At 43.1% G+C, this 24,671-nt stretch overlaps 1 protein-coding gene across 8 annotated transcripts in view; it reads right to left on the reverse strand.

Moving 5' to 3' along the window:
* The window catches only part of ASTN1 (astrotactin 1), a 319,448-nt gene that overhangs the window by 206,346 nt on the left and 88,431 nt on the right, over window positions 1–24,671 (reverse strand). For all 8 annotated transcript variants that reach the window (XM_084977659.1, XM_084977661.1, XM_021063683.2 and 5 more), the window contains exon 2: window positions 4,996–5,183. In XM_084977659.1, the coding sequence (XP_084833785.1) occupies window positions 4,996–5,183 (188 nt within the window). The remainder of the gene's footprint in view (window positions 1–4,995; window positions 5,184–24,671) is intronic.

The following is a 24,671-nucleotide window of genomic DNA, read 5'->3' on the forward strand; positions in this document are numbered from 1 at the left end:
GACAAATGAATTTTTCCTAACGGGTTTGTTGAAGGTAAAAAGTGCTCACAGAAAAAGCATTGAGCTCTCTCTCCTATGGCCCTGACATTTAATCAGTACCTGACAATCTCGGTGGCACAGCAATGACCATGCTAGGAACCGCTCTTCTCTGCCCTAGAAGTGGCTGAGCTTGAGGAGTGAAATGAAGACAGCTTCAAGCAAAAGTGACTCTTAGGCAGATGAACTGAACTTAAGCAACAACGTTCAGGTAAGAACAAGGATGTGTCCTCTGGCACGAAGTTGTCTGCAGACCCACAAACACAATCCCAGTGACTTTCCTGGGTGTGTTCTATGGGCTCTATAGTAACTCAGCCCCAAGTGTTACTTCCCCAGAATGGAACTTCCTGAACCTTTTTTTCTATATCATTTCTCCCAAAAGAAAACTATATGTTTTGGGCTCACCTGGGCCTCCCCGACACAAGAAGCCTGGAGACACCTGAGGAACCAGCCTTTGAAGATCACAGGACCCTGCAGACCCTGGCCAATGGGCTCCACACAGCCGAGGCTCATGGTCCTGAGTAGCACCAAGGCTTGACTGATGCGTTCTCTTCACAAAATTATCCAGTGGAATAGACAAGCTCAAAGGTTTTTTTTTTTTTTTCCTCAATTGTGAGTTATCCCTAAGAAGGCTGACTACAAAAGATATTATCTACCAGTGGAAGTTATCACTAATATATGTATACATATATATATATATATATATGCATCTATGTAAAAATATATATATATATATAAAACTGAAACTTTTTTTTTTATTTTTAGGGCTGCACCTGCAGCATATGGAAGTTCCTAGGCTAGGGGTCAAACTGGAGCTACAGCTGGCGGCCTACACCACAGCCACATCAATGCCAGAGCCGAGCTGCGTCTGCCACCTACACCACACTTCTCGGCAATGCCAGATCATTAACCCACTGAACAAAGCCAGGGATCAAACCCACATCCTCATGGATACTAGTTGGATTTGTTTCTGCTGCACCTCAACAGGAATTCTCCAAATTGAAATATTTTTGAAAGGCTACCTGCTGTGAAAAATATACTTAAACAAACCATATGCATATAGGAAGTCTATTAATACTGCCATCTTTAATTACAAAGATAAAACAGATAGGTAACACATTAAAATTATATTACGCCCCATTAACTTCTTTTGCAAACTTTAAGAAGAAAAATGTAGATCACATGGCAAATTAGCAAAAGTATAATAACAGAAATTTAAATCCATACAGAGACCAACTACGTAATGCAAAGTCATATTAAAACCTGATCTTTGATGGAGTAAAGGATTTGCTTATAACTGAAGAATTCTTTGACTTCTGGTTTAAGCTCACATATCAATTTTCGTTTGATTTTACTTTCATTTGTTCAAGAGTTTGCAAAAGAGTATCCTAGTGTACTTTTGTAGTTTTAAATGTCAATTATCTTATAAAATTCAAAATCAATCTCTTCAGCCAAGTCTGAATCATGCAGGAGGTTAAAATATATCATTCGACCCTCAAAGCAATAATATAAGATTTCAGGAGGGAAACCCAATTATTCTATGTAAGGAGGAAACAGTACCTCTTTGGAAAAAAAATAATTCAAAAAATTTAGGATGTGATTGAAAAAGAAGAAAAGCAAAAGGTTTTCAAAGTTTTAAATTGCCAAGTTCCCAGGTGAGGTATTGGTTTTCTGTAAGCTCATGATTTTGCTGATGGGATATTTATACTGGGCAGAATGTAAGAGACAACTTAACCAATTCTCATCCATACAATGTCAAAAGGATACAAAGAGGGGTTTTCCTTTGCTTCTCATTCTCTCATTACTTACATTTTATTTCTCATTACTTGAGTTTTGTAAAATAAAACACCATAAATGCAAAATATAAAAATAAACAGCAGTCCCTGCATTGAGGCAATATGGATGAGAAAATTGTAAATATGAAATGAAAGAAATGTAAACTCTAAGGTTTTCACAGAACCATTAATTCCCTCTGCACATATTGAAAAGATTGAGGATTATCAGTTAAGCTTTTAAATCTACATTTTCTTAACAAGAGAGAAAAGGTTGGGTATATTCATGTTTTCATAATAACCTTAACTTTTCTCTCTTCTGAATTATGCTATTTGGATCTAACTAAAAACTGCATCAGTATTGATCATTATATTTAGTGAAAAACAGCGCTGCAATTGTTATATCATAACTAACAGGGTTTGGGTAAAACGATTTCACTGAAGTGCATTTCGCTGCCCAAAACTGTTACTAGTCACAGGCTTTTACTATCTTCTAACATTTATCATGCTGTCATTCCAGATGCCTCAAATGGTTCCCTACTTTTCTTCCAAAGGATATGGCATAAAGCATATCAGATAAAGTCTACCAATCCCTGAGTCTCCTAAGAAGAAACCATCAGACTCCAGGAGCGACATCTTCAAACAGGATACCCTCAGGCTTGATTTCGAAGTTGAAGGCAGATACACCACTTCAGACTTTGAAACTGTTTCTAGAACAGAATGTTAAGGACAGGAGAGGCAGGGTCTGAGGGTGTGTGGGACAGGAATGGAGGAAGGTGAGATGGCGAGATGGGCTGCGTGGACCACACCCGTCTTTGCAAGGATAGGAAGGAATACTTAATGTCTCCAGTTCACCTTGGGGACCTGGTTCTTCTGCAGAAGCCATGGGCATTCCTGAATTTTTCATGGAGATATGTGCTGATCCACATCTGAGAGGCCAAGCTGGAGACAAATATGAGACTTGCCCACCCTCGCCCTTTGCCTAAGCCCTTTTAACTTTAGCCTTCTCCAGCTTAGTTGAAGATAACATAGACTAACTTAAAGCCAAAGGAATAATCTCTTCCATTTTATTTGGAAAAATGAGTGTCACTGTTGGTCTGCCATGGAAACTGATAATATACGAAAGAGCGAGCTCAGAGAGTCTCAGGTTTAAGGATGACTTTTGTTCTCTTTCCAGTACAGTGTCCATTGTCCAGTAATTCCTGTCCAGGGTGGCTCAAAAAAAAAAAAAAAAAAGCATTGGCCAATGTCAGGCTTCTCATGGGGGTTATTACATTTTAAGGACACCATCTATTTCTTCAAATTCTTTGGCATCCTTGATCAGCCACTCATCCCCACAAATATGTGCACATGTACACGTGTGCATGTATACACATGCGCGCACACACACACACACACCCCTCTAGGAAATCTATGGGAGCACCTCATTCTGAGGATACAAAGTATGGTCTTGCTTCCCTGAAGATAGGATGTAGCAACTAGGACAAGCTTTGGACTTTCTTTCCACAGGTCCTCACACCACTCCCCATCTGCCACTAAATGCACCTTCTGACACCTTGCCCACTTAAACTTCTACTCAGGGTCTTTCTTTCAGACTCGATCACACCCAACAGTAGTTCCTGGGAATCTCTACAGTTCTCTTCACCCTAAACATTTCTCCAGTGTTACAAAGACTGGATCTTTGAAACGGCCTGGAACCAAAAGAAACAAAAACTATGGATGACAATGACGGCTTCCCCCACTGATGAGAGGATGTGGGTGGCGGAGGGGGGGCAGTCCACCATTGTGCCTTTCTTTTCAGTTAGATCATAATATAAACATGATGATAATGTGGCCTCTACATCTGTCACCCAGTCAATGCCAGAGCTGTTTCTGCCGATCTGCCCAGTCTCACCACAGTCTGGAAACTACAAGCTACACTGAAGAAGACAAGCTTTCCTGAGAGAAGAAACACTGGCCTTTGACTAAGGATGCACATGTATGCTAACCCCCATGCTATAAACCTCAATTAATTTGCAAATGTGAAGCAGAGTAATCTCATGTACCTGCCTGCTTTCTGGCCTATCCAGACACTGAGGTTTCCCATTTGCTAACCAAGGATTCTTCTCTCAACCACAATAGTTGAAAAAGTAGAACAGCTTGTGCAGACGCAGGTAACCTATTGAGTCAGTTATTCATGAGGGCACTGGCTGAGGAAGAAATGGAAGGCTTACATTCTGAGATTTTATCAGAGATTTTATAGCCATGTTTTCCATGCCAAATATTTAGATAGTGGATAAATTAATATATCGAAAATGTACTCAGTTTTCCATAATCTAACACAAAAAACTAAACAGCAAGACTTCCTTTAGTTCTCTATTGAATTTCCTACATCCCCTCTCATACATATGGCCCAGGGATAAGCAGCCAAGTCTCAACCTGCTTTCAGGCTACCCTAGGAGCAGGTGATGTACTGATTTTACCAATAAAAATACCAAGTTAGAGTATCTTCCATTTTACTGAGAAGTGTGTTCATTTATTCCAAAAATAACTATTATGCATTACCAATGTGGATGCATTATTCAAGGTGTTGAAGATATGCCAATGAACAATACAAAACCCCTACCTGTCACTGCAGCACGTCCTCTCTAGTGAGATTCTAAAACACGAGTTCCCAGAACTTTAGGAGACATTCTCTAATTTTCTTGAGACCACAAATTTCTGAATAAGAGAAGGGATGCTGATGGTGAAGTTTCGGAGCTGGGCTAGAAGGAAAGGCACATATCTATTGGCATGTCCTTTACCGGAAGAGGAGAGGAAGCCAGGACTGGGAGAAAGAGAAGAGGGCTTGGCGGCAGCAAGCACCTTGGCAATTCAGTCATTCGGCAAACATTTATGGAGAAACTCTTATATGATATTCTATCTAGTTGAATAATTCCTTTCTAGGACAATCCATGACCCCCATCTGATCCTGCCTCTGGTTCTTAAAAGTTACTCCATGTCTAGGCATGCTCCTGGAGAGAACAGTCAGGTAACAACGGTGCTGTAGAAATAACTGCGACGTCTACTTACACAACAGGTGGATTCACAAGATCCATGATGCGCTTATGGCCCTGGCTCCCACAGAGCCATGTCTATGGCACCCAGACTCTTCATGTCAAGGTGATATACGCCACAGCCTGAGAGGCTAAGGTTGTGCTGCTCTTACCATGACCGAGATGTGGAGGATTCTCAGCTCCTCCTCTGCTGACTCATGCTGGGGTTCTTCGGTCGGGTCTTGTCCAGGGAGGCTGGGGGCGCCATCCTGGTGGTGGATGTGGAAAAGCAAAGTGCCATTCTCCAGCCACTGCTGCCGCCAGCGCACCAGAGGGATGTCCTCCGTGTTCCCTGAGATCTCTAGAGCACAAACACCAAAGGCACAGGTCAGAACAACAACGCAACCTGTCCGAATCCTCTTTTTCATCTTCTTTTTTGACCCTGGTACTGATTAGCCAGTGTCGGCTGAAGACAACAAAGGGTTTCTAACTACAGTTAAGCCAGGCTTACTGCTCCAAATCTTGAGGAAGGGCCCTGAAAAGAAGAGAATTATTCTCCCATAGGTCTTTGCACTGTAAACCAGTGGCCCAGGCTCTCACCCATTGAGAAAAATATACAGGTGAAAATTCAAGTTCTTCCCCATGTTTCTGTGATCAATAGCATCCTTTACGCAGCACAGTTTGAATACCTTGATGACCCCCTAAGGTAAATAGAAGGTTGTTTGCCTCTTGTAAATTTGAAAGTGTGAGTTCCCTAGCAATTACTCCTAGACACCAGTGAACCTACCAAGGAGAGAGTTGGTAATTACTGTGCAGAGAACTAGCAGTTATAGACGAGTCCTGGGAGGTTGCTGCAGAGCAACTGGAGCTGGCAGGTTATTTCTAAAACCACAGTTGTTTGCTGCAAGGTCCACTGGTGGATGTCTAATACTTGCTTTGGCAGGTAAAGTAATGTTTCGATTCCCTTTAATTTTTCTCTTCATTTTTGCAGAGCAGAGGTGGTATACATGGAGAGGGCAGTGAAGAAGCTGGCCTCATCACAGACACAAACACTTACCTGCTCTCAGAACGTGAGACTCAGGCTCTGAACTATCATCGACAAATGAATAAAAATATATGACATCCAAAACCCACCACACGCTCCACACTGCAGGTGTTAAGTTGTGTTGCAAGCTATACCACTATCCACCCCTTTCTCTAACTTTCCCAAGCAATATCATATCAAAGCTCTACGACATTCCACAATAGAAAGAACCTGATCAACCCAGCTTTCTTGAGCTTCATTTGGCCCTAAAACCATTTTTTCCTTAACAACTGTTATCATCCTCAGAAACTCATATTCTGCTGAAAATACTCTGGCAAAGCCTTGCTTTATAAAACTTCATTTCTTTCAAAGGCATGGCTTCTTCTCCCAAAATTTATCAGCTTTGACCAAAAAATTTCAATATACATAAAAAAGATTTAATAAGATGCACTTGGAATAGTATTCTCATCAAGCGCTACAATCATAAAGAGGAAAGCAATTTTAAATATTTATGGAGTTTATAAATATCTTTCACTATTTGTGGGAGGGGACAAGTGATGTTCTGCTGCGTTTATTTACTCATATATTTATTCACTAATTCATTTAACAGACACACATTGTGCATGTATTAGGCATGTGCCAGGCACCGTTCTAGACACTAAGACACTAATCCAAAGGAGGCCTTCCACAGGTTCCCCAAAGCCACTCACTGCGAACGAACATGGCAAGCGTTACACCATGTGCACAGTAAGTTTTGTGGAAATGGAAGCAAAGAGTACTCATGCCTGAGGAGAGTGTGGAAGACGGAAGGAAAGTAGCTTCCCCAGAAGATACTGTGGCGTTGGGCCTTGAAGTGTGAGGGGACGTCCTGGAACAGGCAGAGAAGTGGGGAAAGGACATTCGGACCCCGACAGGAGAGGAAGGAGGAAGAGGAGGGTCACTAGCTGATCCTCTCAGAGACGCTCCATGAGAGGGAGGTACACGAGCCACCGGTCATCAGCCTGCCCCTAAAAGACACTGCGATGATTCCCTAGCCCATCCTGCAGACCACAGAGGAGAATGAACTGTGACATGTGAGGAAGGACAAGGGTGTGGCACAAACACAGTGCTCAGAGTCCGCTTCATTCTTAGCTCCCTGCCCAGACTGCCTGAAGGACTCGGTCACCCTGTTGGCCTGGTACGCTGTCCATCCTCTGGCAGTGACTGGCACAAGCAGCCAGGAAGCAGCAGCGGGCAGAGGGCATGAGAATGGAAGACCCCCTGCAGCAAGTCCTGCTCTCCCCCAGGCATAGCTCCATTTGGTAAGTGAGGCATTGGCATGGGCTTCCCAAGTCCTCCTTTCCTCTAAGGGGTCTTCCCAGATGTCCAGGTGAATGGGAACCTCTGGGCACATGTCTGAGGGTGCCTGCTTAGACCAGCGGCAGTCACATGCTCCATCAAACCCCACTTGACAGCACCTACTCTTTCTAACCACCCATCAGGCCTTTACATTAGAGCACCAGGAAGAGTCTTCGAGGAAAACACAGCCTTCTCTCCCAAGTCTGTTTCCTGCCGTTGTAGCAGAAACCAAATTCCATCTCCTCAGCAAAGACATAAAAATCACAAGCAGCAACAGCTCCCAATAGAGCGATGAATGGCATAATTAAGTCACCCAGAGCAACACACGTCCAGCCTCTTGCCTGCACCTGCTCTAACCCACCCTAGGGTTTATTCCACATATATCAGGTGCCACGTTAGCCCTTCCTGTAACTACTCAAGAGAAATCTAGCACCTCACACCTCTAAAGCACTTAACAAACTAGCTTTTTACTTTCCTGGAGATCCTCATTAAGGAGGTCAGGCTCCCTACTTCTGTCTGACCTGTGGAGGCAAACACAAGTAAATACCCAGACCAAAGTCCCCCCAGCCGGGCACAGAACAAGGACTAAGACAGACAGATGAACGTCTATCACATGCCCTCCACCTCCAACACAAGTATCCGACGACATGACCTTCCCACATGCCTAAAAAGAGGAAGCACTTGAGCTGAAAGTCCACGGGGTCTTTGAGGAGTTTTTGTGCTGCAGTATTTTAATGTTTTGCACAAAGTCTTAATAGTCCATGAGTTCTTTTACAATTGACATATAATTCACATACCATAAAATTCACCCTTTCAACCTATACGATTCAGTGGTTTTAGCAGATTCACAAAGTTGGGTGACAATCATCATTCTAATTTCAGAAACTTTTCATCAGCCCCCAAAGAAACCCTGTACCCACTGGCAACCAAGACTTTGTTTTGAGAAGGAAGGAGTTCTGCTCCAGGGTTCTAGGAAAGACGATATCACCAAAAGAACATGTGACGTGAGGGTATGCGAGAGTGATCCCATGGGAGGTGGGCTGAGGGCACAGAATCTCTGACCTTGACTTCCAGGCCAGGCCAGCCCTCTGAATCGCTCTGTGGGTTATTCATGACAAATTCCCTTGGAAAATGATGTCCTGATTCTTCCCAGACCAAAATCATCAGAGAGGGCAAAGGATGGAGGAAGAAGTATATAGTGCCTGCCAGCACAGGTGCCTGTCACTTTTCAGATCAAAGATAATTACAGAGTAACAGTTTCTTCCTTGGCTTTTTTCCCTTCCCTGGAAGCATCTGACATGGGAGAGCTAAAATGTTAAACCAGGAACTTAACTGCTTCCCGCCTGGGTCAACCAATGAAAAACCACACTAGGCACTGTATATGTCTTGTAAATTTCATCACAGTGGGGCTGAGATCCGAGCTTGGAACATCAGTGTAATCTTGGTCTGGATGTCAGCAGAATAACTCAGGAAGGATAAATGCTCAGAAACTGCTTTACCAATGCAAGCCAGACCTGGGACTCCCAGGGAGCAAATATGGGAGGTGATCAAGTACTTACTTTAGCCCAAGGCCTCCTGAGGAATGTGGATGAAGCTCAAACTGAGCCTTTGCCAGTGTACGGAATAAAACAGGTGCCAATAGAAGCCTACATCTCAAGACACCCCAGGCGGCATGCGCACCACAGCCATCATCACACTGTGGGGCTGAGACCTCCTGAAAGGTAAGGCTGCCCGTCCTTTTAGTGCTCCATTCTCCCCTTACGCAAAACTCACAGATCTCAGCAGCTCCAAAATTCTGGAATGCCCGAAACACACAGAGACTGGGATGCCATGTAGTCTTGGGTACCACAAAGATCGTTGGCTCATGCTCTATTTGCCGCATTCAGCAAATTGTGCTACACGGTCCCTAATCTCAAGGAGCTTCAGATCTAGTAAGATACTAAAGACAGAGCCATGAAGAAGTACTCTAAACAGGAACAGCAGTGCTGAGTGAGAGGGTGGGACTTGGCTGGGCATAAACCCTCAGGGAGGATAAAATGGGAAGAGATGACGGGAGACAATATGAGATGAAGAGGACCCAGTGTATAAGGAAAAGCACGGTGATACACGTTTGCAGAATGGGGGGAGGTCTGGGTGAACTGCAGAGTGAGAATATGGAGAGAAGTAGTGGAGGACTGGGGCTAAAAAATCCAGATTGGTGTCAGCTGTCAAGGTCGTGAGTGCCGGTTTCAAGAGTTCAAAGCTAATGGAAACTTACCCATGGTTTTATGAAGCAGAGCAACAAATGAAGCCAAGATTAGAAAGATGAAGAAGATCCAGAAAGAGGGTAGCAGACAGACTGACACTACCACAGTCCCACTATAACTCTGGTCCTATATTCTGCAGGGACCACACTACTACACTGGAACTCAGGAGACCCAGGTCTGAGGTAACCTTGAATGGTATGTCTGGCTTTGAGTTTTCTCATTGATATAAGGAGAAGCTGTATTGATGAATGTCAAGATCATTTGGGAACGTGACATTCCACAATTGTGAATCCCAAAAGATGTGTCTGATGTGACCAACCAGAAAGATGATGATTTCAATGTCCTAGGCAAGGTCAAATCCTCTCTCAAGTCAAACCTACCATCTACCTCTCCCCTACCCTCACCCCAGCACAGAGTGGACAGGTTAGAGATGATTTGATCATGGGGCCAGGCCCATGTTCAGGTGGAACCTCAGACTAGTGAGAAAAGTTCTCATTCATACTGATACAGATATGGGTATTCTAAGAAACAAACCTTACAGCTTCTGCATGCAAATGAGAACCAAGAAGATGGGACCTTGGGCGGGGAAAGTCACGCTACAGAATAATCTGGGATGGGGAAAGGCAGAGAGAGGGAGAGAGAAATGAAATCACTTTTAAATTGGCCTTAGTCATTGTTCTAATGATAGCCTGTGTGCTGTGGGCTTGTAGCACTGTCTTTTTGTGGGGTGAGCTTAGGACACCCAAAACTTGCTACAAAGATCCCTGGTCCTTCTTTAGGCATCCCTCCTGCTAAGAGTCCCTGAACAGTATGTCAGAGAAGAATCAGAATTTCCTCCAAAGACAGCTTCACTGAGGACCAGATGCATGATGCTCTCTTTCAAAGAATTGGGCCATTTGAAGTCAAATGTGGATTTGAACCAGGAAAATTCTCAAAGATCCTTTAAGTCACTGCATAACTCCAAGTGGCTTAGAGCATCCCAGGCCCGTTTCCTATTCCTGGCGAGGCTGAGTTTCAAGCTAAATCTAGCTGAATAGTAATCAGGTCGCTCAGGCAGTAGGGTCAAGCAAGAAGGAAGCACTGACTTGTCAATTCTTAGCCTCATGCTGGGGGCACCTGATGAACAGACCCTGCATTCTTTCAAGACTGAGGGTGACACTCCCTGATGGCCATTGCTGACTATTAAAAAAACCTTGCTTAGATCAGGATTTTCAAACTTATTAATCCTAAAAACTCTTCCTCCAAACCAAATCTAATATGGCTTCTGCAGGGGTTCCCCAGAGCAGAGTTAGAAAAGAACTGGATCAATTGGAAGACAAATAAAATGCACAACCATGAAATTCCCTGCCATTAGGGGATTGAGGGGGGAGTGTCTATGGCTTATTAGTTTTGCTTGGTTGTTTTTCAATTCTATTAAGTGTGGTATTGTGAAAAGCTTCATATTCTTTATGAAAGAATTTCAAGGGAAAGCGAACGTCTCTAAAAATAGAATCCATCCACCCCTCCTCCATGTGCTATCTGCTGCCATTCTGAGTTTCCCTACATGATGAGGATTAAGCTCAGAACCTTAATAGTGATCAGCTAATCATCCAAAACTAAGAATAACAAATGGGTCTTGTCCATCAGTGGCTGTCATTAAGGTGAACAAAGGTAGGTCTGGGATGGAATTATCTCCTTTCCTGCCATTCTTTTTTTTAACCCCACCCTCGCCCCCATTTCGGAGTCTGAAAGATATTGATGGTAGGTCTCATTTCCCACGTGGTCTCATTACAGGTCTTCCAACTAAAACTATTAACAGTGGCATTAACTTTCAACACCTTTGTAAGAAAATAACCTGCTTAAGTCAGGGGTTAATAACAGCAGAGGACCACTAATTACCCTGTAAATCTTTACCCTGGTATCAAACGTGACCCAGGTCTTTAATGTCTCTGCAACGGCAGCCTCTAAAGACCCCAACTTGTTCCATAAACATAATGACAGCGGCACATTAGCGTCCTGGCCATCTGTGAAGAAAGACAAGGGACAGATGAAAATCGGACAAAGGAGAGGGCTGCAGAGAGAAAGGACAAAGTCAGGAGGCGTGAGGACAGGAGACTAGCCACAGAAACCACGTCCCACGGGTTGGGTTGGCAGGTCCTCTACCCTTCTCGCCACAGGGACCATCTGGGGTGGCGTTCTGAAGTGGCGCAATCCCACATCCCAGGGTGAGAGCTCCATGGGATAGGGCGCCCGGCTGGGTCTGAAATCAACTGGCACTGATGTCAGGAACATGGATGGTTTGCCTGAAGTTTATGCCTATACGGGCCTGGCTAAGTGAACAACCAAATGGGAGCTAGCAGGGCCAGGTCATTCTTCTGTGAGGATGTTCAGAGTCCAACTGGAAATGGAACTCTCGTGGTGGTTCCTCTATTCAACCTGCAGTCGGCCATGGAGCTGCCACTTATCTCAATCTCACTTCTCTGCCCCCACACAGAACTATGTGAGCAAAAGCTCGATGGCAAATGGCTTACAATTTCAAGAATCTCTCCCCCGACAGAACAGCAAGTTCCTTTTTCAAGTAATTTGAACATTCCTGGCTTTCTGAGATTTGGAACACAGATTTCCACTTGTGACCGGGAGAAGGATAACTGAATTTCTACTTCCTCTGCTTGGTGACATTTGCTCGCAATGGCAACAACGAGAGACTCAAATCATGAATGATCCGGTGATGAGAAACAGAATGGCAGGTTAAAGAGAGATTTGGATTTGGGGGGAGGGGGGAGAGAGAGGCTGCTATAATTTCCCCAGAGCCCACTTTTCTCTTCCTCAAATGATGGAGCTTGAAGGGCTCTAAGGACCCCACAGCCCTAACCATGGTACTCAGTGACCCAAAACCACACGTGACACCAGCTCTAATCAGACCCCAAATCAGGTACAGGCTGAGCATGTTTCTGCAGGCCCGCTGGATAAAAGTCTCAAAGTCTTTGTTTTTGTTTTTTTTAATCAGACCTTCCTCTTGGATGCTTCCAGCTTAGTCCAGCCTGTCAACTTATGCAGTAAGGCTTGGCTGCATTGAAACTCATGATAATGACTTCTGGAAACATCCATCAGCAGTGCCCAATAAGAAAGAATCATCCCGCATATAGATGTCTACAAAGGGTCTCCAATGAGTTTTTGCCTTTGGGGTTTATGTGGACAAAGGTGTTTTAAACAGGAAAGCTTGACGTGATCTCGTTCTGCAGCCCCACCAATATCCCTTTATAGAGCTGTACTCTAAAAATCAGAAAGGTTAGCTTCCTTTAAAGCTGCTCACCCATCCACTTCTCTGTTTTCTGGAAAGGTTTAAGGTGGACTCAAATGAACTAACAGAGAAAACAGGAGTAATGAGAGAAAGAAATAAGGACCCTTAGTAGTCCATGGAATGCTGTCTCTGGGGGTGGATGGGGGCAGGAGCTGCGCAAAGCAGAGGGTGGTTTCGTAAATCAGACTTGATGGAAAGCAGGGAAGCTTTCTATGGATGCTGCTGGAAGTAGGTCACTCTGTGCTACTCTGCTGGCATGAATAGCAATCGAGCAACTCCACGAATATTCTATTTACCTAGCCGTGGAGATGAAAACATTCCTGTGGGGGAAAATGCAGCCAAAAGGTTCTGACACAACCAGAGAGATGAGGAGACATTCAAATGGCTTATGATTTCATCCAAAATGGTTTGCTTGTTCCTACAACAGTGTTTCTCTGGATCTTTTCAAACCTCTGCAAAGAGTTTATCCACATGATGCTCATTAAAGTCTCATTTGAAAGGAGGGGGAAAAAAAGCCCACAGCTCTTTGAAAAAGGCAGGGTTATGTGAGCTACAGATGTACTGGTAAGAAGATTTTTAAATATATCGAGTTCTATTCTCCACTGCCATCTGACTGACCTTTGTAAATTGAGATAACGGCACACATTTAACAAAATCTGACATCAAGTAAGATGTGTAATAATATTTAAACTCTGTAATGTTAAAATATGTATTTACGGATCATTTCATACATTGTAATGAGGATAAAGTCATTGTGCAGCCTGCAGTTTCACGACTGGAATTCTGATCGGAGCTTTGCAAGTCCTTGGGGGCTGCTTCCCTGCAGCGCAGTCCTGGCAGCAGTATGGACACCTGGGCTGGTAAAACCAGGACATGAGCCATAGGGTGATTGCAAGGAAACTGCCTAGTGGATCCAGGGAGAGCTCTGTTCATTCCAACCCCTCTCTCTTGTCCTCTCATCTTTTCTTAACAAAGAGCTTAGTATTTGCTATAATTCTCTGATCCCGAACAATGAGGTCCCCTTACTGGCTCTCACCTTATAAAATGAACAGGAAAAGAAAATGATAGTGACAAAATATCACCTATAAATGACTTACGAAGAGACTAGCCCATTGCTTGTCCTAAACCGTCTTGATTCATCTCCGTTTCTAATTAGTTCTCATCTACTCGTATTTCTGTTCTTATCATCTATGATTCAACTCAACAAATAATGATGTACCTCTTACGTGCCGGCTCTGCTAAGAATCCCTTTCAACATTCACGAGCTAACTCAAACTTTAATGACCCTTTAATGTGGGTATTTATATTCCCATTTTACAAATGAAGAGCTCCAGAAAAGTCAACCCACTTGACCATGTTCACCTGGTTAGTAAATAACAAAATTAGGGGGAAAAAAATGCCAGGCCTTTTGGCTTCAAGGCTATTACTCTTTTCCAACTATTTCAATTCCCATTCTCTCATTTTGCACATCTCAGCCCCAGGACAATATAGGTAAAGTGCTTAGCAATATCTGGCATGCAATGAATACCAGTCAACATCAATATCATTATTAATACTGTGTTTTTGTTGTCATTTTCAGTATCACTCACAGAACTTTGAAAATTGGGCAATAATCTTTGACAGAGTTAAGCAAAGGGTAACTTTAACTGTCACAAGCTGCTGAAGAGTCTTCATTAAGTCCGGGAACCATTAAGAAGCAGCTCCGTTCCAGTGAGGAACCTGGGCCAAGTCTAGCTTGAATATTTCTCTAATGCTCCTTAGCAAATTGAACATTCTTTAGGTATCTCTGATGAAACCCCACTTACACTATCTTTGCTTTAAGATCTGACCATGGGGACTTTCACAGATGATGCATTCTATCCAGGCTCATTCAAGGTGGCACACAAAGCCAGCTCCACGGAACCTGCTGTAACCGCACTTAGCAAGACGCTCATTAATTAAAACGGGCAGGTCCTCCCAGATGGGTGTGGGACTGGTGACTGTGGTCAAGGAAGAGGGAAGGACCAAGTAGAGATGGTGTTAAAATAATCGCTGAGCCTCCTTCAGTGGTAAACTCAGTCCTTTTCTGCAGACCAATTTGTAAAAGTGCTTGTTATCACGAATGCCTAGAGGCACTGTGATCAAGTGGAACCTTCCATGCTCACCTTTACCTTGGGAAACAAAGCTTTCTGCCCCATTCCTACCAACCAGCGAGCTCACCTTACTGTCCATGAGCACTGCCTTCTTGCACCCACACAGCCTCGGAGCCTGAAGCTGGGCAGCCAGGCATTTGTCTACGCTCTTCCCTCTACACCAATGTTCTCCTACGGAGAAGGGGAGGGTTGTCAGAGTAGCTTCTAAAACCTCGCCTCACTCTGAAATTCTCTGATTTTATTTTTATCTTCCTATGAACTGCAATCGCCATACTGGGGGCTGAACCTTAAGTGCCTACCCAGCGAAGATGAGAAGTGGTAATAATCTTATGTGTCTGTTGTGTTATTCAGCCTGAGAAAGGGGTGTCGGGGGGGGGATTCCACAAAGACTCAAGCACATGAAAAATTCCTATTATAATCACTGTGTTTCAACTTACAAAGACCGTTCCTATAAGGCCCCTTCTGCTTTCATTCATCAGTCCTCCATGGCAGGTTTTACAGAATTAGAATTGAAGGCCAAAGAGGGTAACTGATGATCTCAAGGGTTAGAGCTAATGTGAGGGAGACAATAGGGCTCAAATCCAGCCTTCTGACTCCTAGTACAGTGCTCTTTCTACCAAGGCAACATTTTTCTACACTGAAAAATCATGGACCCCTGTGCTTGCATGTCAGCTTAATGAAGTAGCTAGCTCTACAGAAGATATACATCAATAGTAAACACTGTCAGGAGTTTGAAGAGTTTGAGCTTATAAACCTGGGAATGAAATTGAGTTATTAACCAATTCACACTAGTGTACAAATCACATGACAATCTGATGCGATTTCCCTGTGACATACTGCCCTGGAGGATCTGATCTGCTTCTAGCTGGATTCCAGCCACTGGTCTGAAGACTCTCTCTCTCCCTCTCCCTCCCTCTCCCTCGACACTGTCTTGGGCTATTCTGCAGGCTATTGTGTAAATGCTCATGACAAAAGAAGTCAAGATGACCTCTAAGTGACCTGATGGACAGATATGCCCATGGAAATGTTAATCTAGCCATCTCGTCCCTGCTGGGAGTAGGATAATGATTTAAAAGAAATACAAGGCCAACTGATGGCTAAAATATATTGCAGCTCACCTGGGAGTAACATACATTGACCAGTTGCTAACATCTACTTTTCTCCTCCTCTTTCTTTATTAGAGCCCTCTCCCTATTCTACCTGAATTCTGAAGCTTCCCCCACTCAAAGGCCCTCCACATAAAATACACGTTATGGGGCTGGCAATGAAAAGTGGGAGCCATGCATTTGTCAAAAAGGATGCATTTGTCACAAAGGATGCATTTCAGAAAACAGGTCCACCATTTTCATTGGTCAACAGCACCTCTCCTTCTGCCTCCCGTGTTTTCCTATCTCCTCACTGTGCAGGGCACTGCTCTGCGATGCATGTCTGAATCTCTCTGTTCATACAGTCATACCCACTTCATGGTGCCAAGGATGTTTTCCTCTTTCTCATCTCTGTTACAACAGCTTACCTTCACGCTTTGCACAGGCCAAGTTTAATGCTCATCAAGTTCTTGGTGATATGATAATCCCACTGACTGTGACAAGATAAAGTAGGGCAACTGATAATAATTACTATTTCTTAAAATAACTAACCTTTTTTTAATTACTGAATGAATTTTATTACATTTATAGTTACAACAACTTTTATTGAGTACTAACTATGTGGTAGGTAATGAGCTGAACACACACATTTGCGTTAAGCTACCTGACAGCTGATAAGATAGGTACCATCATTATCCCCGGATTTGGAAAGTGAGGCAAAGAGAGGTTAGGAAACTGGTCATTTAACTTTGGTTCTGTGACTCTACAAAAGGAGCACACTCTTCCTGAAGCCATAGCTTTCCACCTGCCAATTAATAAATGATAGGTCCTGTGTGAGATCACCAACATGCAGGCCAACAAATCAACTTCAACTCTTGCCCCCTTACCACTGTGCTAAGAGGTAAGTGGAGGGAGTGTCCCTGGGAGTATCCATCATGCCATGAGAATGGGGAGCAGTGGCATGTGAACTGGGACCTAATAATCTGTCTACATTCTCTCTTTTTTTTTTTTTTTTGACCTTGGTCAAGTCAAGAATAGAAAAGCATTATGTGGGTACATGTACAAACATCAGTCTCCAAACACAAACTATTAATTCAATATAAAATATGGCTAAGGCTTATTAAGCATGTATAACATGACAGGCACTATCTAAGGGCTTTTGAATATGTTACCTCGCTTCATCTTCACAGCTGTTTATTGTATGAGTTGGCTAACAATTACAGGTGAGAGGGCTGAGGCACAGAAAGGTTATGTAACTTGCCTAGCATCATACATTTAGCAAGTTGAGGAGACTGGGTTAAAACAGGATGCCTAGCTCCAGAGTATGGGTTCTGAAACACTATACTTCCCTGTCCCTTCCTATGTAACATCCTAATATATAGTCTCTGTTATAAGACTAATTTCTAATTAACCTACTTGCTCACTCTTTTTCTTGCCCCATTTCTCTTGGTTTTCTGCCATAGCCTTGCTGTTCTTCTCTTGTCTTCATGGGCATTACATTTCTTCTGGAGTTTAATTTTTAATTTGCAGCAGTGCTACACACACACACACACACACACACACACACACATTTACACTGCAAGGTGACCTCCTATGGTCAGTTGTCCTTCTCAGCTGATTCTGGCATAACCCTACCAGCACCAAAGATCAGGAAAGTAACAGGTAGCACAGGACGTTTCCATTCCCTACTCTGCAGCTCTGGCCCATTAATTAGAGGCTGTTACGGAAACAAGGTTAGTGGAGTTTTGCAAAACAAAAACAAACAAACAAAAAAAAGCTCTGGGTTTTCTGTTTCTGTTTCTGCAACAGCACACTCTAAAGGAGTATAGCTGTGTTTCCTGATCAAGCCATTAGATTGTGAACACAAGTGATGGCAATGAAATGAGTGGATGGTTAGACTTAAGTCGGGACACAAAGACAAGCACTTAGGCACAGCTGATAGCGTCTCCATCTAGCACTCAGTCTGTGGCCAGCCAGGCCCGGAGCTGGAAGGCAATTCTGTGTTAGGGGCACGTACCTTCTCTGACATCAGTCTTAAGCTGATTAACAGTGGGTTTTTCATTCGAGAAATTTTCGATATCTTTTTCATTTTGTTTACTACATCTATGTTTTCCGATTGTACCACATACTGGGAAATACGAATAACATCTAGGAATGATATCCTCTGGGTAAAGTGGAATGTCCTTTCATTTGCCCTTCCTCACCTTCCCTGGGTTTCAAATAGAGCTTCTGAGTGGTGAACAAGGTCACATAACACTTTACGTGATAAATATGGATCGCATTCTTTTCTTAGCCTTTGTATCCACAGACTCAATCACATTTCTTTCATCCTTGTTTGGTTGTTTTGTCTAGTAAGTGTCAGCCTTTTTATTCTGCCTCCATTACAACCACACCCACTTCCTGCCGACATTACAGCTGCCTTTCTGTGCACTTTCTCGGGGTTCACTGAATGCATTCTCTGGAGTGGAGTAATGCAGCACAGGAGAAACAGGAAGGACTCTAATAATAATAAAAAAAAAAAAAACCTAAGTCTCAGACAAGGCTCCTGCACCTCTTACCTGTGAAAGTTGTATGCCTCAGTTTCTCTACCTTTCAAAAAATGGGAATAATGCAAACATCCACCTTCAAAAGTGAAAATGCACATGGGAATGCTTTGAATATGAGAAATATGAGTGGTAGTTGTTATTAATATTAATATCATCATTAAAGGTTAGTGTTAAGAATAATTTCTTTTATTCCCAGTAAAAAAAACCTAGGTGATTCTACAAAAGTGTAGAGTTCTGTTGTGTTTCCCATGCGCTTCATAATGACATTTTGTTCCTCTTTTTCAGCCAGGATCGCTGGGTCAATGTTTTCAGAGAATTATTTTACTGAATCTTGAGTTATTTTCCAGAATCATTAATGATGTGACAGAGGGCCTTTTATTTTATAACTATAGCTAGAGCCTGTATCTGGCAGAGCATTACTTTGAAGTTGATGAAGTTGATGACATGAAAATCCCCCCCTCCCTGCCTTTCAGTCCTCTATGTAGATTTGAATGATCTTCTTGCAGTCTGTCTCCATCAGTTGGACTTCTTCGTAGATAGAGTTAGGATCATCTAAACCATGTATGAAGACTGTTAATTATACTGTTTTTATAACTGAGGCTCCATGTTCAACAAATACGGTAGTACCTTATCATTTTAAAAACACGCTTAAAAGGTAGACCCTGCCAGAGCTCTTTGAAACTCTAACTAGATCCCCTTGATCAGCAAGTATCGCACACCCCTACAGAACAGTGATCATTCAGACTTGATTTCCCTTTATAGGTTCCCACATTTTTTTTTTTTTTTCGCTTCTTAGGGCCGCACCCAGTGGCATATGGAGGTTCCCAGGCTAGGGGTTGAATCATAGCTACAGCTGCCGGCATATGCCGCAGCCACAGCAACATGGGATCAGAGCCGCATCTTTGACCGACATCACAGATCACAGCAATGCCGGATCCCTGACCCACTAAGCGAGGCCAGGAATCGAACCCACATTCTCACGGATACTAGTTGGATTCGTTTCTGCTGCACCGACGGGAACTCCAGATTCCCACTGTTACCACGCCCTCTCACCACCACTGTGCCCGCCTCTTAGGCATGTGAGGTTTAATTACCGGAGGAGTATTTACAGATGTCATCCATCAGCACTGATTTTGGTAGTTTGCTTCCAGTAAGGTGCTCAGAGTCCTTACAAATAGGGAAGACCAGGCTGAACTAAATACTCCATACCATTTTCCCAACTTCAGCTCAGAATTTCTTCAGGATGCATGGGTGTATCTCACGCAGCACCAGTAATTTATTCTTGTTACCTGGTTTGAAGCATTCTCTGTGCTCACTATTACTTGTTCTAGCACTTAAATTTTAGGAACTAACAAGCTTGCTGAAATTTCACAAATTCTTTAACACAAACGATAAGTCATTCCATCGGTTAATTTTCTTGTTTTTCCCCTCTACAATCATGACAGAACTTAAAGGTTTAGAAACTTAGAGGTTTCTGACTGGCATCATTTCTTTATATCTTATGGGGATCTCTCAAACTCCTCATGGTTACAAAAAAATCTATTTTTGGTCAGTTAATTTCTACTTAGCATGCATTTTTCATATATAATAATTAGTTTTCCAAAGCCTTGCCTTTTTTTTTTTTTCAATTTTGATACTTAAATTGTCCCATTAGTACAAAACATAATACTAGGCAGCTTTGTTTTCTTTGTGAGACGTTTCCTCCATCATTTAAGGGACACCTGATATCCTACTTTGGTTTTTCATGAAGAGCCAGACCTAGATTTGCTGGGGGGGGGGGGGCTCTTCTGGTATAAGGATGGCTTTTCTTTTTCTGGGCATTTTGATTTTAGGTAAGGAATCCCTAAACTGCAACAGGAACTCCTTACGACAACCATTCCTCTCCCAGGAGCAAACCAGAAAGCCCAGGGAACTGGCTTCCGGAGTGAAATAAACCAAAGGCGGGGGAAATAAAGCCTTTGTCAAGATGGAGGGCCAGTCACCTGGGAGGGACTGGGGACAGAAAGCTGTTTCCGACCAGGGCTTCTACGATTGTGTTACGGATGATAAAACTAAGACGAAGGGACTTTTTAAAGGAGCTGGCTCTGCCTCTTTAATTACCCTGTCTAGAGAGAAAGTCTGTCATCAGGGCTGGAGTCTGGGTCTGTTCAAGAGATTGATTGGAGGAAGTCACTTTTTTGTCCCATCTAGATTGCTTTGGTTTTACTGGGATTGAGGCAGGCCATAAACCTATCAGTGACTCAAGAAAACTGAAGCAATTAGGTCTGCAGGTGCACATATTTGTCATATTAATGATGGATCTGTGTTAATATAAGCCACAGAAGGCTTCTGCAGGGCACGTTCGCAGCTGCCAGGGTGAAAGGACTTGGGGGCAGCACTGTGGCTCCACTGGGGAGCCCCAGCTCAGGATGAACGCCCCCGCCCCCCTCCCCAACCTGCGCCAGGCTCCTCCCCTCCATCCAGCTCCAGCTTAGACGCTCTCTCGTGGGGACTCCAATTCCAATCAAACTATTTCATGGATGCTTAATTTGACTCAGGTGAAGAAAATGCTAGTGGAAGAGACGCCGTTCTATGTGCAAGGTATATAATTTGCAGGCCTGATTTTGCAGTCAGACAGACGGGGTTTGAATATCAACCTTTCTACTTTGTACTGGTTTGCCTTGAACAGGCGATTTAAGCCCAATAAGGATTATAATATCTACTTTAGAAAGTTGTTGTGAGCAGGGAATGAAGTCATAAATGCAAAGCTCTTAATCAGCCTCGTGGAGCTATGGCCACTTTAATGGTTTCTCCTTTTCTGACCTTGAAAATATTTTAGCTCCTAGAAATTAATTTCCAGTCATCGCATATAGGCTGCCAACTCCTTCCGGGTGAGGAACAGTATTACAAGGGTTTAGGAAAAGACGGGTAGGCTGGTGCACTAGGTCCACCAATCCTAGCACTTGTCCACTGCTCCTTCCACGGGCAACCGCCCCACCCCCAACAGCCCCTTCCTTAAGCCTTTCTCTCCACAGGAGCATGGGTACCTCACCCAAAGGCAGCCCATCTATAGACTGGGCAGGGACCCACCCCGTGGCTCCGCACAAGAACACGAGCTAATTAGATGCTCACTCTTAGGAATGTGAATAAGGAATACAGAAGGAATCAGGCATGCATCCACAGAAGCGGAGCTCAGAGAGATGCTAAGTCAAAGCACAGATGGAGTCTGGGCCATAGGGCCACTTCAAGCTGGGGAGATGAGGAAACAGAAAAAAAAACCTGAGTAAGCAAAGCTCTGAGCGAGAGAAGAGACACAAAGCACAGAGGGAAGCACTAGCCAAGACGGCGGGGGAAAAGAAGGAGCAGATACAGGGCATAAGAGGGGGCACATGAAAGCAGAAAAGCCCAAAGGCCTTTGCGGAGCCCCAAGTGCCATCTTGAATCCAAGTCCACCTGCCTTGAGGGTCCCGCAGGCCTGTGGCTCCTGTTCCTTCATTCCTTCAAGGTTACCGCCTCCTGCTGACATGAGTGAGTCCTCACAAGGACTTTCCATCACAGAGCAAATGAATCCCTGTGCTTGGCAATCAGAGCCTACCCCCTGAGATGTGATACCCCTCAAAGGATCTGGAAAGGCTGGAGAATTCCCAACCCTGGCCCCTCACTAGATGGTTTTGATCATTGCACCCAGCACAGGGCTCTTATGATCATCTGTCACAGCTTTACAAAAGAGTTTTTTCTCTCTCCAGAACAAGAGGTAAATACATATCACTCTTTATGAGAGAAGTGATAAAAGTACGTTAGTTTAGACAGTGAGAGAATAAAAACAACCCTGATTTCTTCAGAACTGTGTCTTTTCAAAGTCTAGCTATGGCCCCAAAGTCTCTTTGTAATTTTGTTTCCATCTGCAAAATGGGAGTCATGATATAGCACAGAGGCAAACACAATATGCTTCATCTGTAAGGCTGTGAAACACATAGGCAGATAATGACACTGGAAAGGCAATGCATTCTTCTTTATTACAAAAGAAAAGATTTTCCTTTGCCAACCCATATAACTTAACAGTCAGCAATAATGAGAAAGGAAACAAAAAAAAAGCACTGTACATGACAGCTAAAATCAGAATTTGATAAAATATTCTACTTCTAAAGGGATACTGTCAAGTAAAAAAAAATCAATTTGAGTAGGAAAAAAAATCTGGTTTGTTTATTAGTTTTGCTCCTAATGCCACCAAATGGACCTCAATCCGAAATGGCCTTTGAAATCAAATTTGCTGTTCTCCAATTCTGCAACTTACTCTTTATGCTAATTTGTCTGCACCTGCAGGGACAAAGAAACTGGCAGCATTGAACATGAGATCCAGGAAGAAAAAGCAACACAAAGATTCAGGAAATGAAACCAGGACCTAAATCATATTAGGTGTATAAAGGTTGGACTTTTTATAAAACAAGAAAAGAGTGGATTGAATGTCTGAGAGAGTATCCTGACTGTAAAAATGACAGACTCTTGGTGAAGGACCTGGTGTCTTTCCCAGGTCCCAGAAGAATGGCAGGTGGGGTGTGGGGTAATTTGGAAGCCAAGCCTTGGGACCAAGCTAGGTCTCTCCCAGCCTTCAGGTCCCTTAATCATGGAGGTTGTTATAAAAATGTCTCAAGGAGTTTCATCCTTCAGGAATTTAGCCTCTAGAGGAGTTCAGGTTAATTTCTCCCAACTTAAAAATCTATTTATTGAGGGCTTTGTTTTGAAAGAAGTAACACAATTTTAAGTAAAGACCTAGTCACCATTTCCCCATTGTTTTTCATTATCTGGGCCTTCAAACATCCCCCACTTCACCAGGTATGCTCTAAAGGTGGCTGGGGACCAAACTGAGTATCTCAGCCATCATAAAACTTAAGGACACAAGAATTACAAAGGAATGTAGAGACACTGTCCTCATTTTACAGATGCCCGGTCCTTCAATGGCATGAACTCCACACCCCCCATTTAAGACGTAACAAAAGCTCAGAGAGTTAGGTATTTTACCCAAGGTCACACAGAGCATTAGCTCATAAGAAATCCAGAGTCAGAATCTCAGACTGAGGCTCCTTCTGTTGCACTGTCTTTCAAAATCCAGAAGAAAAAAAAAAAATTGAACAGTATGTTTTTATATTCTAAGATGCTTCTACTTTGAATATTTTCTCTATTGCTCTGTCCAGTATATTTAATTTTAGACTCTCTGCACTCTATAAAGCACTGTCAAAATTCAAGTTCTGTTAACAGTCAGTAACTGTTGAGGTTCAATGAATGTTGTGAATGTTATGTGTTTAATGCTCAAGCAAAAATGTCAATTTCCACCTTGGCGTTATTAGACCTAGGGAAAAAAAAAATCAATTTGGCACATAAAACGTTCAATAGCCACACTCCGACTGTCCTTCCCGGTCTCCTCCTAAGCACGTATTCACGTCTCCACGTCTCCATTTTCTGCCCTGTCACCAGGAGTACAAGAATATCAGCATCACACACACCTCTAAGAACTTTACATAAAATTAAATGAAAAAGGAATCCATTTTTTATCTACCGCTTAATTTTTACTGGACCATCTGTCACATATGCTTTAGAACAATATTAGTTCCTTGTAGAAATAAGGTCACTTATATGGTTAGTAATTGCATCAAATGCATTTCTGTAGCAAATGACACAAATTCATTTAAGAAGGAACTCTTTTTCATTAATTGAGTAATAGATGAGGAAAGTCTGTGTGTCCCGTATTTGTGACTATAAAGTGATGGGGAATAAGAGGCTAATGGGCTTTCTCAAAATCACACCATGCAACAGGATGAGAGTCAGGGTTCACGGCTCCTGCCTCTTCAGTCCAATTTGTTATTGGAGTCACAGAGGAATGTCTTTTAGTGAAACTTCTTGAGATTTTATGTCCCTAATTCTGTTCTGTTTCCCTAGGGAGGAAGGGTAGTGAAGGGGAAAGAGGATGGACTTTAGAATCCAAGAGACGTGGTTTGACTCCCAACTCTGACATTTGCTAGTCATGTGATCCTAGGCAAGTTACATCACCTCGGAGCTCCTATGCCTTCAACTGTAAAATGGAGACAATTATTATCACACTTCAAAGGGTGTGTGAGGATTAAAGGAGACCATATGTGAAGTGCGCAGCAGGCACTCAATACCTGTGTGCACCTTTCCTGACTGTATTTTTTTTCTTGGACAATTAAAATTGAACCACAAGAG

Source organism: Sus scrofa, chromosome 9, assembly GCF_054392235.1.
Source record: "Sus scrofa isolate SSC_HxYL_T2T_F1_AM1 chromosome 9, Sscrofa_HxYL_maternal_Yorkshire_Landrace_v2.0, whole genome shotgun sequence".
Taxonomy (NCBI): Eukaryota; Metazoa; Chordata; class Mammalia; order Artiodactyla; family Suidae; genus Sus; species Sus scrofa.